Source organism: Falco biarmicus, chromosome 9, assembly GCF_023638135.1.
Source record: "Falco biarmicus isolate bFalBia1 chromosome 9, bFalBia1.pri, whole genome shotgun sequence".
Classification (NCBI taxonomy): domain Eukaryota; kingdom Metazoa; phylum Chordata; class Aves; order Falconiformes; family Falconidae; genus Falco; species Falco biarmicus.
Genome location: NC_079296.1, coordinates 1,681,759 through 1,697,019, shown reverse-complemented (window position 1 = coordinate 1,697,019; position 15,261 = coordinate 1,681,759). Strand labels below are relative to the sequence as shown.

Genomic DNA, 15,261 nt, shown 5'->3' with positions numbered 1-15,261 from the left:
GATTTGCCGTTGCTAAGCCTACAAATATTTATTTAAAAAAAAAAAAAAAGGGGGGGGTGTTTACTCCCCTCCTTTGAAGTAGTAAATATATTTTGGGAGGGGGGTATTGTTTCAGTTGCTGTGGTGGGGTTTTTTTACAGTACAACAGTATATATTTCTCACTCTTCTCACATGAGCTGCCTTACACCACTGCTGTTCACTTTTTAATCAAGCAAAAGTTGTTTCTACAAATAGCTTCCATTGAGAAGCTACTAGAAGTATAACTGTTCTTGCTTGATAAGAAGCACTTGTTCCCTGTACTGACTTCAAACGCATCTCCAACATGCTGTGAATGGTCTCTGGCTCTCTGATGATCAATGCCTAAACGCCATCATCACCTTATACCATTTGTGATGGAGAAGCTCACATGTTTCAAAAGAAAATGCTTCCCTTTTATATAGGAAATGTTCAGTTGGCCACAGAAGAATAATGCTTTACAATATATAGTTCAATATGTACTTAAGGAATTATGAGAATTATATTCTCTTACCAAAAAATCACTTATGCAATGTACATTCATGCATTTCTTCTTAGAAATCAAAATCATACAACCATGCAGAGATAATGCTCCAGAAACAAGGGGACAGGGTTCCCATCTAAAGTCCAGTGAAGTCAGTTGAAATCTTTTGGCAATCTCCAGCAGGCCCTAACAAGCTTTGCAGTTCCAAGACCAGAGAAGCTGCAGGGCAAGGCAACACAGGAGCCTATGTGAACTTTCTCATAAACCGGAGTTTTGCATAGGCAACAATAAGGAAGATAACAGTCATACAGAAGAGAGCCACTATGTTTTCCCACATTTCCCAGCTGGTAGGTGAGATTCCTTGGCTGCACAGGTATGCTTCACCAGAACACCTGCAGAAAAGCATGGGACAGAAGTTGGTATTACTATGTGGTGCATGTCTTCAGGTGTCCTGTTCCACAAAGATCCTTCTCCCCTCAATTCTGCAAAACAGGTGCCAAAAATATAGTAACTTCATAATCTATCACTAAAAAAAGCTTAAGGGACAAACCTAGATCTCTGGTTGTCATAGTTTTTCAGTAGTATCCTAATTGTTTATAGATAGCTGGCAATTTATGAGTAAGCCTCAGAACCACATTAAACCGTGGTAAGTACAAAAGCATTAGTTTCACACAGCAGTCACTGGGTGTCCATAGCAGGAGTTTGGGGTCCAAAAGCTGTGGAAACAGTGCTCTAGCACTGTTCCTGCAATAACCTGAGTTTTCCAGCCCTCCAGCATGTGTCATGAAATACATGCATTGCTACAGCTTAAGGTATCAGTAGTCAAAGAGTATTTCAAATGGGGCAATAGCACTAGGAAGATAGCTTGGCGCTCTGCTGTATCTACAGAGAGCTTAGTATTTATGAACAAGCTCTGAGGGGCAGGCATGATCGCAGGTTTGCTGCATCCCTACAACTTTGTAGCTGCCCACACATTGCATTTCTATTGCTAAGTGACCCTGGGCTTCTTTAAAAAAAGAAGACAACCAAACTGATAAGCCAGGGCTAGGTTATCAAAAACAAAATTTAATGTAGCTCATCTGCCTATTTTTAGGAGTAAAGTTTCATCCCTACTTCACTCTTGGATAATTATGAACTTTTACTATATAATCCTAAAATACATTATTTTGGGATATACTGTTGAGACTGGCCTGTGAGTGGTTATTCTGTGAATAATACAGAGATCTGAAATAGTCAGACTTCTCTTTAGGCAAGCCATCACAGTTCAGGCCCAAGAACCACCATGAGTTAAAGACTTACATTTCTCCTGAAATACTGGGGGAACAAATGCCTGCATCTCTTGCAGATACTGTAACATTTGGATGCTTCTCACCACAGAAGTAGAGATCTCTGAACTCATTCACTTGAAGAGCCTAGGGAAAGAGGTAGTCATCAGATCTTTAGAATTAGTGATTTGAGGTGCTAAAACTGAAACACTTCAAAGGAACTTCATTATTAAAAGACACGTATCACCATTCTTGTATATGTTCCTTTTTATTTTGAAGCTCTTAATCACCATCTTTCTGAGAAACTGCTCCAGGTTCTACATGCAGGATGGTTTGGTGTCTGAGTCTTTGCCTTCAAAGTTACAGTTCAGTGATTTAGCTACAGGTTTCTGTCTTGCCAGCCACAAGTTCCTGTTCATCCACTTTCATCTGGGTCAATTTGCTGACTCAGAAAACCATGTGGCTGCTGCTGACACCTCAGCACCAGCACACTGAAGCAGATGGCAGTATCAGCCAAGGCAAGAGGGAAAGAGTTCCCTTGCACTGGCATCCTGGGCTAAGTGCAGTCTCAGGCGACACTCCCATGTTCAGCAACACTGATAAAATATCTCAGTGATACACTAACAGGGGAGGGTCTCACATCTCCCCCTTTCTTGATCCTACCCTTCTCTCCCACTGCTGGTCAACATGGTCCTGCCCACACCAACCTGCACCAGCTCTGGCATTCATTTCACTCATTTTTACTCAAAGGTAAGAAACTATTCCTCCCAAATAGGACTGGCAAGGATGAAGACAGGAGATGGAAGCACAACCCTTACCAGTGACCAGTGGTGACCTGCTATGTCTAGTTAGTGTGTTTCAAACAGCTGCACCCTTTGCTTTCTGGTACCCCAGCTCCTTATTCAGAAATGGCAGTAAGTCATACTTCACTTAGAGGAAGCCACGCTGAAGACTGAGACACCTGGGCACTATGGCAAATCCTTTAACCAGCTGGACAGTCATTAACTTGAGACTGGCCACTCACACAGCAGTCTCTGGGAGAGGCTATACAATATTTGACTTTATTCTAAACCATAGGGATCAACTATTCAGGCTAGAAAACTAGCATCTCATGGACAGCTCACTCTGCTGCTTGTACAACCAGCACTAATTTTGTGGCACTGAGGATTTGCTCAGTCTCTGAGACTTCCACCTCTCACACTGAGATTAACTTTTGCTTCCTTTTGGGGGTTGGCTAGTTTGTCTTTTACCACGTTCATGCAAGAAAGAAACCAAATCTAACTTTTGAGGTAACTAATTCATACTCAAAAGTCTCCAGGAAGCAACAATGTGCCTACATTACTCACAGGGGCCGACGCTACCTTCTACTCACAGTGAGGCCGTATCGTGGGATGCTGAAGTACTTGAGCCAGTTCAGCCAGCCCATTACGGAAGGGAGGTTTACTAAGAGGCCTGAAAAGATCTGAAATAGAACAGAAGAGACTCAGAGTCACAGACTGTGGTTTTACTGCAAACAACGCCACTCCTGCACAGCTAGAGGTGCAGTGGTATATAGATGGGCCTCCTACTGCTGTTAGGCCTGTGCCTACAGGCACAAGGTCAAACCAAACCTCACAGCAGCCCCAGCCAGCTGGCCCAACGGCACACCCAAGTACTCCAGCTGAACTGCTAGCAACGAGGTCACAAAGGTTTTCTACATCCACACGTGAGTTAAGTATGTATGCTAACAACTTCTTACTCTGGAGGACTGTATCCTATGGTAGAGTTAACCAGAGGCTAAAAAAGGATGACTGGGAGGTGAAGTGGAAAAACAAGAAGAAAACCATAGGGAGCCTTAGAGACTGTTACCGTTTCAGCTTTCTCCTCTGACCTGCACCTTTTACCTGTGCTCCCTCCTGCCTGGAACAAGGCTTGCTCTTTTACTTCTTAGTACAACTGGACTTCACAGCTAAACATTATGCAAAAGTGTTTTTGTGCTAACCCTGCTGTCTTTTCAGGATGTGCATGTGCCATTCCTTATATACTGTGACTTAACTCAACATACATCAGCTGCTTGTCATTATGCATGCACATTTCTCACTCGCAGCAAGCATTTGATGCAAGACACTACCACTTAGCTTACTGCAAAAGCAGGTTAAGCTGCAAATCAAATAAGGGATGCGCTGTGGGCTCAGAATAGGTACACAGGCAGCTACCAGGAATCACCTGATAGGAGGTACTTTTTGCTCTAAGGTAACTTGATAGGCCTCACAGTCAAGAATTTTCATCACTGACATTATGGCTTTGAAAAAAACTTCACATCACTCATCTGTGTCGTCAAAATTCCTCTCTCTCTCACTTGCTCTCTTCCTCAGAAGTCCTTGAAGAAGAGTATTGAAGTAATTTCTGGAACCCAAGGGCAATACTGAATTAAAATAAAGGGAGAGTATGCTCCTGCTAATCCCACTGGGCAACAAAAATTAATGCAATAAAATCAATCTATCTAAAGTTTATTTCAAGATTTTTTTCCTTTTAATTGATCTAGTTGATTGCTTAGATTTCTAATGCTGGAAATGCAAGATTTTAAAAAAAAACAAACAGTTTTTGTAAGGACAATTTAAAAAAAATAATTTCTTTTCGGGGGGCGGGGTGTGGGGAGGGGTATTTACAACGTTTGCAAAAGCTCTGGTGGCATCACACCTACAGAACTGCACCTGAGCAATGATTTGTACCCTACATTACAAGTTGGCAGAAGTACATCTTTGGCTGTAGTGACAATAAAATCACAGGCATGGGGTTGACATGCTACTGGACTGTGGATTCTCAGCCTGCTTAGAGCTGGCTCAACCCAGTCCTGTCAGCCTATCTCCGCTGCTCCTCACCTCCACCAAAGGAGCACACACATCCTTATATACTTACAAGCATCAGGACAAAACAAATAGTGATGAGCAGATTGGCCACAGCCACCACATCCATCCCAGCACTGATAGCCAGAGACATGGCTGTGGCAGTGTAGGACACCAGTACCAGGGTCAGCATGAAGAAGAAGAACCGGCCTGTAACAGCTTGGTATCCTGTCAAAAAACAGAAAGGGAAAAATGCAGCAAACCACCAAATTATCGATCACAGGGCAGTACCCTTGGACTCCTACACAAGACAGGGGAAGCAGGAAGAAAGACCAAGTCTGGAGCTGGCAGGAACTATGCATGCTCTAAAGGCCCAAAGAGCATTACCAAAAGATGTGGTCAGACAGGTCCCTGTCTTAGATTGCTGGTTTCTTTGCCCCTGCCCCAGAGTCCTCCAAAGTTGTGATGCCAAGCACTTAAATCAGTTGCAGGTTCAATGAGTTTCATGTTATAGATACAGGAACTGAACTCTGGCAAATCAGAAATCAAATGTGTTAGAAGATGGCAAGTTCAACAGAAGCATCAATTCTTTACCAATCATCCAGTAGCTGATGCATGAGAATATGATGGCTGGAGCAGTTCTCATGGGCAGCAAATCTCCTATCATCAAGGCCAGGAAGTAGGCAGACACACGGTAATATCCACTGGTGTACTGATGGCTGTGAGGACAGGGAGGAGGGGAGTTGTACAGGTTCAGAGGTTCCGCATGAAATGTCTGGTTTATCCTGATTCAGTTTCCGTTCTCTCTACCACTGAACTTCTCTATATGCAAGCTGCTTATTTTCCCACTTTGTAAAGTCAGAGCTGATCTATCTCATGGGCCCTGCAGTTATACTGAGAGCCCTCCGAGGAAAGTGAATGGAAGGCTGTGTGACTGCTAAGTAACATACTAGAAAAAATGCTCCTGAATCTCTTTTCAAAGACAATGATCCTTAACACAAGGACCTGGGAAAGTATTAAGACTGCTATTAACCAGAGGAACACTTCATCCACAGCTAACTCATACAGCTACTTCCAGGGGAGAAGGAATGACACCCAACAATGGGAAAACACCTTTAAGACATCAGCTCACCTCTGGTTTACAAGGCAATTAAATATCATTACGATTGTTTTGCTGCTTAATGGGGCTTATGAAAAGATGCTTTAATTGGTGAGGTGCCAAAATCCCTGTTGACACAGCTGGTAAACTAAGCTGGTAAGCAGGGCAGACTGGCAAGGGATTCACTCCTGAGCAGCTGTTAGATTGCTCTGACCAGTCTTCAGTCAGACATGCACATTCCAGGCACAAATTCCCTAATTCTTCTTTACTGCATAGGATCAGTCTCTTGCCCTTTTATCCCATGAGCTGGAGACTATTCCAAACTACACTTTCAACACATATGTGTATGCATGTAGTGTGTATATAATATATACATGCATTTATATACATATGCACACATACAAACACACATAGAGAGATGCACTTGATTATTATGGAGCTCTTGCAAGCCAGCCAGCAGCCCTCTTCATCTAAGCATCCCTTGCGAAGCTTGTCCAAAAACTCTCCCTTCATCTTTGCACAGTCTTACCACCTTAGGACCACAGTAAGACAGCGTTTCAACCCTGTCAGCAAGAGGGCAGGCAGGATTCACTGTCTACAGGATTCACGTGCAGACTTCAGAATCAGCTGTTACCAAAAGTGGGTAGGAAACACACTTCTAACTGTGACATAGCAAGCGAGTAAAAGCATTTTATTTCTCCCCTACTTCCCCACGTCTTAGCATTTCAGCTTCCTGCTCTACAGACCAATTCAACATTACTATTACAATCTGATGTTGCAAGGGAACAATCAAGTCTTTGGTGGAAACCATTTTGTTTAGCCTGTAAGATACATCCTTGCCGCCTCACTCCTGAGTATGAGACAGTCTAAGTGCCTCACTACTTACACAAACAGTTTCTTGTGTCTGATAAACAGCTCAATTGCAGAGACACTGGAAAAACACTGGTTTGTGGTAACAAAAAACAAGGATCCAACCCTAGAAGGCAAAACACAACAGTCAAAAAGTGAGGAAACAGTCTAGATTAACACTGGCAGCCTCAGACATCATACCATCAAGCCAATGCTTTTCTGTCTCTGTCCATAGAATAGAAATATTTAATTGTGCTCCTGTAGATCTTAGCTGTGAAAAACAGGTTTACACTTTTCACACCTCCTTTGTACATATGTACAAGCCTGACAGAACTGTGGTCCCTTTAGGACCTCCAGCAAAACCATGCTGCAGTGCACTGAGGCTTGCGAACCCAACACTCCTTTGTGGTCCAAGTGGATCTCAAGGCCTTCCCTGTGGCTGGAACCTGTCTGCTACAGATAGAAAAATGAGCAAAGCTGCGGCTTTCCAACTTACCGATTCTGAATGCCACTTCGATCCAACTTTACACCAAAAAAGATAGCACCCACAACCAAAGCAAGAATTACGGTCACTGCAATCTAGAAATGGAAAGAAGAAAGGGAAAAGGGAATCCTTCAGATAAGTAAATAGGGACAAACTTATTATTAAGGCACATGTAAGGTTTAAGACTCACACCTGCCTAAAACCGCTGTTGTGAGTCAATGTATACCTATGACACACACAGTTAAAGGCATTATGGCAAATTTTCAAAGTTTATCCTCTTCAGTTTTCTCCTTCCTCTGGTCAGGATAGTTTAGTAGAAGCACACTCAAAAGAATAACCCAGCTTAAAATGTCAAGTGAGGCACAAAATTAATGCCACCCTAAAAGCTCCCCATGTAAACCAGAGAACGGAGCATTTCCCCCACTCCCCAATTTTCAGTGCAATAGCTCTTGTGCTAAACTAAAACAGAGGTGTTTTTTTCAAAGGCGACAAAGGTAGCTGGGCATCTCGCTCCACTGAAGTGGCAGTGGTACAGGACTTCCCTGCTTCCCTAGCTGCCTTTGAAAACAAAAGTCTGTCCTATAAACTGCAGATTGCAGGACTGGGACCAGAGGGAGTCTGAGACTTTTAGCAGTTGTTACGTACTTGTGCAATGGAAGCCTGTGGGTTTCTGATGAGGTTTTTCAGGGAACACTTGGACACCCAGTACAGCTGGGTGACAAATCCATTTGCATAGGTAATCTCATGCCCCTGCTTGGATACTCTCTGCTTGCTTCCCCGTTCAAGCTCTACTTTCACCAGTGCTTCCTTTGTGCCCCGATACAGGCTGGAGTTGAGATATTTCTGGTGCAGCACATCTACCACACTGCTGTCCACGTTATCTTCTGCCACTCCATCTTCACTGCTCATCTCTGAGTGAGAAAGACAAGATATGGCTCGTGATTCTCAATGAACCCTGCCTTCAGATATGGCCCATCAACATGCTCAGCCAACCTTAGCGGCTGAATAAAAAAAGCATGAATGGCCAGAGAATTTGAATTGTTCAAGCTTTAGCTCTGAGCTTAAGAGGCTAGCTTGAATGAGAGGGTTCCCCAGTTTTTAATCAAACCTAGCTAATCTGCCTGTTCTTTGTGGCACAAAAAGTACCATATTCTTAGAATGAGGAACCAGAAAACCTGTGCTTCACTGAATTTTGGGGAAAAAAAAAATCAATGTTTGCTCTGATCCATTTCCCCATCCCCAAAAAGCACCATTACGAAAACTGTTCCCTTATAATCCTTCAGTCATGGATATGCTATAGCATCCCCAAACAAGTATTTCCCAACATTTCACTTGCTAGATTGTAAGCAAGTCTGTTCTTTAATCTAGTTCCAATCTTTCTCACTGCCCTGTAAATCCCTTACTCATTAGTCTATCTACTCTGTCTTCTCTGCAGCAGCCTCTTGTGTGACTGAAAACTTCTGTCTTCTGTCAGCTGTCTCTTGAGACTAAGCAATTCTAGTTTTTCAGTTTTTCCCACACAGGTTTTGTAAATTACTGATATTTATCATTGCTCTCCTATATTACTACAGGAGAAAAAAAATACCTTTTAAAAATTTTAAAGCAAAGTGTATCTATTAGCAGGAAAAACAAAAAGATAATGAAGTATCCTTAGACTGGAAGAAATGCAGAGAATGAAAGCCTGCCATCACCATATACAACTTCCCTTCTACACCAGCCAACAGTGGATTTCTCATTCACAATTTACCTTTCCCTGTGTTCACAGGTCTGTGATCTTCCTTGCTTGCTGCCACAGCAGTTGAATCACCATTTATGATATCAAGGAAGAAGTCAGCTGGATTGTTGAAGGGTTCACACTCATATCCTTAAAAAAAACAAACCCAAAACCCACACATGCAACATCTTGGTATTGCACAGAGCAAAGCTTGGAAGGTCAGGTCTAATACTGCAGTGCTCTTCCACAACCCTGTTACAAGAAAACTTCACTGTTTTCCATAAACATTACTTTACAGCAGTAGAATGGACAGGATTTAGGAGGTGGTGAATCTGAGGTATCTATACAGAACTTCAGAGTCTCTTCTCCTCACCTGAAATTAGTGGAGAATAAATCTGTAACTTGCTTCTACAGAGCTCAGCATGGATAACTCCTGCCTCCTTCCCAGTGCTGTTCTACATGCTACTCTGAAAGACACACAGCTCCTCAGTAGAGGCTGCTGGATGTCTGCTCTAGAGCCACAGATGCTTGCTCTAGAAGCCAACTCTTGTCTGTGTTTTTTGTCACAAGGAAGAGGAAGGGCTGTCCAGGAGTGGCTTCTTATGATATGGTTCTAGCTATGGGACGAGAAAAGAGGAAAAAAAAAAGCAAAGATGCTTATTCTATAGCATTCCTGTGAGAAAGGAAGTGAGGTGGGATACTGAGAGGAGAAGTAGAAGTGGCATGCATGGCCAGCAGGACCAGGGCAATGCCTGTCCACCTGTACTCAGCACCACCAAGGTCACACCTCAAATGCTGTCTCCAGCTGTGGGCCCCTCGCTGCCAGAGGGATGCAGAGGGGCTGGAGCATGCCCAGAGCTGGGCAGTGGGTCTGGGGCACCAGTGTAATGGGGGGCAGCTGGGGGGGTTCAGCCAGGAGAGGAGGGGGCTCAGGGGGGACCTTCTCCCTCCCTACAACTGCCTGAAAGGGGCTGTAGGCAGGGGGGGTTGGTGTCTTCTCCCAGGGAGCAAGGGACAGGACAAGAGGGAACAGCCTCAAGCTGCACCAGGGGAGGTTTAGATTGGATATTAGGAAAAATTTCTTCACTGAAAGGGTGGTCAAGAACTGGACCAGGCTGCCCAGGGAGGCGGTGGAGTCACCATCCCTGGAGGTGTTTAAAAAAACACGTAGATCCGCAGGTGGTACTTAGGGACATAGTTTAGTGATGGACTTGGCAGTCCTGGGTTAACAGTTAGACTTGGTGATCTTAAAGGTCTTCTCCAACCTAAATGATCCTATGATTCTAAGTAGTGAATAGTTAAAGCATCTCCCTTAAAGCCAGGGAAAGCTTACAATCCAGTATGTCCATGGCTGCATTCAAGCTAGACTGGAAATTCACTCCACATTCTCTGTCCAGTCAGAAACCTTCACCCTGCTTACTTGGAGAGGGACCAGCCACCCAACAGTGCAATTATTAACCCATCTTAAGACACACCATTATTTTGTCCTCTCTGTTGCCCACCTGCGTTTAGACTACAGCAGATTCTTAGATCAGCCCCTACAGATTGCTGCCCACCTGCAGGCTGTGGTTCAAAACCCACTGGGTCCACCACCCAGGCCTGGTAAAACTACAAGCATCGTCTTGTCTGTTGTACATCATGCTTCTGAATGTCCAAGCAATTCTGATGTTTTGTCCCGATGCAAGGCAAAACAAAGCCAGGAGAAAGCCATGCTCTGTTGTCTGAAAAATTTCAGTTTTATCATTTTGTCTGTTCCCTGTTCTAACATAGCACTGTCCAGACTGCACGTGTACAGCCTCTAGCACCCTAGTGATAAAACGGCACACGACTATTAACCAGCGCTAGGGTAAGAATCTGCCCACAGATTAAACTCATTAGCCAGTTGCCTTTGCTCTTAGCACAGAAGACTTACCAATAGAATTAAAGTACTCTAGGGCCTGCTTTGCAGGCCCATGGTACAGCACCTTTCCCAAAGCTAGTAACGTCAGACTGTCAAACAGCTTGAATATGGAATAGCGGGGCTGATGGATGGAAAATACAATGGTTCGTCCTCTTCTTGAGAGCCTGAAATAGAAATAAAACATCTCTCAAATACACCACATTTTGCATTTCAGAAAGGTCATGTTACCCAAGTGAAAATTAAGTATTGAAATCCAAGGCAAATACTTGTCAATTTCTCAAGGTCTCAGAAAAGGTGTAGTTCCCTTCTCTGTCACTGTGTCAGATGCTGCCTGCAAGACCTTAAAGACAGCACCCCTCATTACAGCAGGCCGTCATTGCAGTCCAGGTAGACAAAGCATTACGCTGTCTGTAGCTAGCAAACGTTGAGGCCACAGCTGTGCATGAACCCTCCTTACATGTTTTCTATACCAGGCTTCAACTTGACTAACAGGAACAGCCCTACTGCACTCAATGGCAGTACCAGGCTTTACATACCAGGCTGTGGAAGTCTGGCCAGCTGAGATTTCTTTTAGCTGTTCTATTGAAGACTTAGTCTCTAGAAAAGTCAAAACTAGTTTTGTTTCAGGCTTGTCAGATGGTCTTTCAAGTAGGCTTTAGCACTGATGCCCAACAAGTATCCTTGCTGCTTAAAGACCACTATCCAGACAGAAGAGCTAAATGTTGTCGCCCCCGCAAAACCAGACATGCTACAAACCCAGGAGGAGGGTCAGAAACCCTTTCTCATTAAATAAGCCTCGTCTGGTCCTCTTTGTACGAGAAGACAATTCATCTCCAAAACCTAGGAGATGAAGGTAAACACTGAGAGTAATTTGCAAGTGAAGTCTGGTCTGAGTTCAAGCCTGCTGCCAGAGCAGAGGAAGAGACATTTTAATAGACTTATCTGGAAGGCCAAGAAATTACGATTACAAGGCCTGACCTCCCAGCCCACCCCTCTTTGGGCCAAAGGGAAGCTGCCCAAGCTGCCTCTGCATTTTGGGCTCCAACCCACTGCTCGCTGTGGAAAGATTCCCATCAATTTCAAAAGGCTTTAGACAAGACCCAAATGAATAATTTGCTACCACATCTGAATCTATTTGTCTAGCTGCTTTTTTTTTTTTAAAAAAAAAAAGACCACTGTAGCTACTTAGTCATAACAGCATTCCTTTTTCTACTGATGAGCTGACAACAAAATTGAAGCAGAGCCCTGAAGAACTGACTCTTACTTCTTTAAGAGGATGAGAACTGCATTGGCTGTGCTAGCATCAAGGCCAGTTGTTGGTTCATCCAGAAAAAGGACTGGTGGCTCTGTGATGAGCTCCATTCCAATGTTGGTTCTCTTCCGTTCCCCTCCAGACACTCCCCGGATCAATTCGGTTCCTACCTACAAGCAGAAGAAATCAGATATTTGCAACAGGGCCTGGTCAGTGCATGTCCTGGAACTCAAGGCACTCTGCACCCAGAAGCCCTTTTCATTTTCAGAGTCCCAGTAGTGAACTCCACAGCCAGCAGAGGATGATGGGCCTGACTTAATATGAGGGACTGTGTAGCAGTAGCAGAGCCCAATTTTCAGAGGTTCCAGGCACCTTATGATTTCAAAGAACAAGGATGACACTGACAAACAAGAGTCAGAATGAGGCCGCAGCAGTCAGAGGTGGTATTGGTGTTCAGGGATGCCTCTTGTTGGTAGCTTGTCTGCTGCTCAAGAGTAGTGTAAGTAATGTAGAAGTAAACTTTACAGTAGAGTAAAACTGCTGCTGGCAGGAACAAGCTCTGCACAGAACTTCTCCATCACAGTCCAGATTTCCATCCCTCACAACTTTCAGCACTGTAAAAACATTTCCATCTTGTCCCACAAAGCCAGAAAGCGACTGAGCAGCTTTCCAAGGTGCAATGACTAGGCAACCTTTTTCCCCCTCTGAACTTAAACATGCTGGACGTGGACCAAAATCTTCCCCTTTTAGTAAGAAATACACATACCTCTTTCCAAGTTACCTTCTGAGCTGGAGACTGATGTGCAGTATGGTTTAGTCAGGCTCCTGCTTAACTTAGTGTAGCTGCACTATATATGCATACTGCCCAGAGCTGAGCAGTTCAGTTTCCAGGGGTAGTATGATTTCCAAGAAAGATATTCTCACTGCTCACCTTAGCATCAGCCACTTTGCTTAATCCCAGCTCACTGATTATCTGGGTGACTCGCTCTTCCTTCTCTTTAATGCTGATGGAGCTGGGGAGTCGCAGGGCAGCAGAGAAGTGCAGGTTCTCCCTCACCGTCATTGTGCCCATGACAACATCATCCTGAAAGTAGCATAAATGGACAGCTGGAAAACCTCCTTCTCAGTTAGCTAACTGGGCACCAGAGTCCCTGGAGTGGCAGCTGCTGGACAAACTGTTTGTGGACCACAGTGGAAACTGAACTGAGGGACAAAAACTTGCTTCAAAACTTACAAGACATGAAATTCAAGGTCGTTCAGTAGCAGTCAAAGGGAGAATGCAGCTCTTCAGCTCCCAGCTAACACCAAGCCTCACCTCAGCCTGCTTTCAAACCCACAAGTTCAAGTGCAGACAATGCCATTTTATACCGCAAGTGCATTTTCCTTATCAGCCAAAGGGAGGCAGAGCAGGCAGCTGGTTTTGTAAAGAGTTAAGCCTCTGCCAGTCCAGCTGAGGTCCACAGACATTGCCAGTGCTCAGTGTTCAAGGCAGAGGGGAGTCACCAAAGTCAGCTCTGCTCGAGGTTACAAGCCATTATCTTGTGGTGGTCCAGAGCACCTGCCAAGTTCAGCTGCCAACAAGGAGTTCTCCCCAGCTCCTCGCTGGCAGCAGCTCCTCCGAGAAACAAGAACATTTCACCAAGTTGCTCCTGATTTTTTCCATGTCTCAACTATCTATAACTCCTGGGCACGAGACCTTACTCTAAGGCCTAGCCCTTTAGAAAAGCTTCAGCTGTCATGTGCGTTTTGAGTAAGAATCAAACCTATCCAGCTGATGAACATCTGGGCAGCCTACACCAACCTGTAACAACCATGAGCCAGAGTTGATGTCACGTCTGTCCAGAGCTCCATGCCTCCCCATCATCCCTGCTATGACAATAGAGACAATTCTGCATCCCATCTTATGACAGGAGAAGGGCTGCAACACCGGGCAACTGCTGAGAAAAGATGCCTGTTAATCGGCCACCTTTCGAATCTTGTGCCATTTTGGAAGACCCAGCCACTAAGCTCCAGGGCAGCAGATTCTTGCCTGCTTTGGGACTCTTTCCACATCCGATGCAGTTGATAAGCAGCACAAAGGACATGCCAGCCAGTCACATTTGGTACTGGAGTTAAGAGAGGAAGACTGAACGTGCTGCTCTGCTAGAAGTATGTGACAGATTGCTCGGGGTGTAGTGTTATGATAAACTGACTTTGCTGCCAAAGCTGGTTTAGGAATTTCCTGCTGTCACCTCCCTCCCCACGCACCCTCAGTCTCTCACTCCAGCTTCCCATTCTCCACCCTCAGATCCACCAATACAACTGCTGGGTCACCACATTGGAAACTAAACTGTAAATAAATTACGATTCTAATTTTAATTAAATTAAAATTACCCTAGTACCAAACAGAGGCATGACACCTTCACTTGCAAGGCATAAGTGGAGAGACCAACAGCAGTTTTATAGGGATAACACATGACTTAGCACGTGTGTATGCTCACCTGCAGAAAACTGACCCTCTAAGTATGTATGTATTTAGGTCCTAAGTGTTGTCTGTAGTCTTGGGCCATCTTTGTTGATCTAGGGAGTATTGCACAGGGGCGGGAGGGGAACGAGACCATTTAATGTCTCACCTGGCTGCCTATCATTTGAAGGTAAAGTTTGGTTGCTTTCAACATTGGAGAGACAGATGTCTCAAACTGGGACCACTTGCAAGAAGCTTCCTGGCCATTCATGAAACACTGATGATTTGGGGATCTTTGACCTGCAGGACCAAGACTCAGCATCAGTCTCATCACATGCACTCTCCCAGAGCCCCATAGCTGGCAGATCTCAGAAAAGCTGCCTGCTTCACATCTGTCTGCAGTCAGAAGCCTGGATGGTTTCCAGATTTGGCTGCTCATATGGCTGCCAAGAATCCCCTTCTCCTCAGCTCCCCCAGGGCTTTGAGGGTCTATTATTGGTCCAGGCCTCCACCCACTTCCGCAGATTCAGCTGGCTTTTCCTGTCTCAGAGTGGAACGAAGCTCTGTCCCAGCCAGCCAGAATCAGAGGAAGAACAGCAGGGACCTATTAACTTCCTAGAATTATTGTCTGATAGCTTGAAGGTACTTCGGCCAGCTAGAACTGCTTTTGAGTTTTACAACAAGAGATTTTGGGTGTTGCAGGTTTTTTCCTTGCTTTTTTATGTTTTTTAAACTCTTGCTAGTACTTCAGGGAAGAGCCCAAAGAACAAATCACAGTAGCCCAGTGGTTTGGGCATCTCTGGTAAGACAAACACCTCTGTGATTAACTTAGTTGGAGCAACAGATTGCTCCCAGAAAAATACTAAATACTGTAATGTTTAAAGTCATCAAACTAGACTTGGTAGGGATCACTGAAAATTACCTAACCTAG

At 44.5% G+C, this 15,261-nt stretch overlaps 1 protein-coding gene across 2 annotated transcripts in view; it reads right to left on the bottom strand.

The window, feature by feature from the left end:
- Positions 1–409: 409 nt before the first annotated feature.
- The window catches only part of LOC130154697 (broad substrate specificity ATP-binding cassette transporter ABCG2-like), a 20,620-nt gene continuing 5,768 nt past the window's right edge, over positions 410–15,261 (bottom strand). For both annotated transcript variants that reach the window (XM_056351020.1, XM_056351019.1), the window contains exons 5-16: positions 12,819–12,971; positions 11,900–12,057; positions 10,648–10,799; positions 8,769–8,885; positions 7,667–7,932; positions 7,034–7,116; positions 6,575–6,664; positions 5,184–5,308; positions 4,663–4,817; positions 3,137–3,226; positions 1,799–1,911; positions 410–891 (exon numbers count right to left, since the gene is read on the bottom strand). In XM_056351020.1, coding sequence (XP_056206995.1) covers positions 744–891; positions 1,799–1,911; positions 3,137–3,226; positions 4,663–4,817; positions 5,184–5,308; positions 6,575–6,664; positions 7,034–7,116; positions 7,667–7,932; positions 8,769–8,885; positions 10,648–10,799; positions 11,900–12,057; positions 12,819–12,971 — 1,650 coding nt within the window. In that variant the 3' untranslated portion in view covers positions 410–743. The remainder of the gene's footprint in view (positions 892–1,798; positions 1,912–3,136; positions 3,227–4,662; positions 4,818–5,183; positions 5,309–6,574; positions 6,665–7,033; positions 7,117–7,666; positions 7,933–8,768; positions 8,886–10,647; positions 10,800–11,899; positions 12,058–12,818; positions 12,972–15,261) is intronic.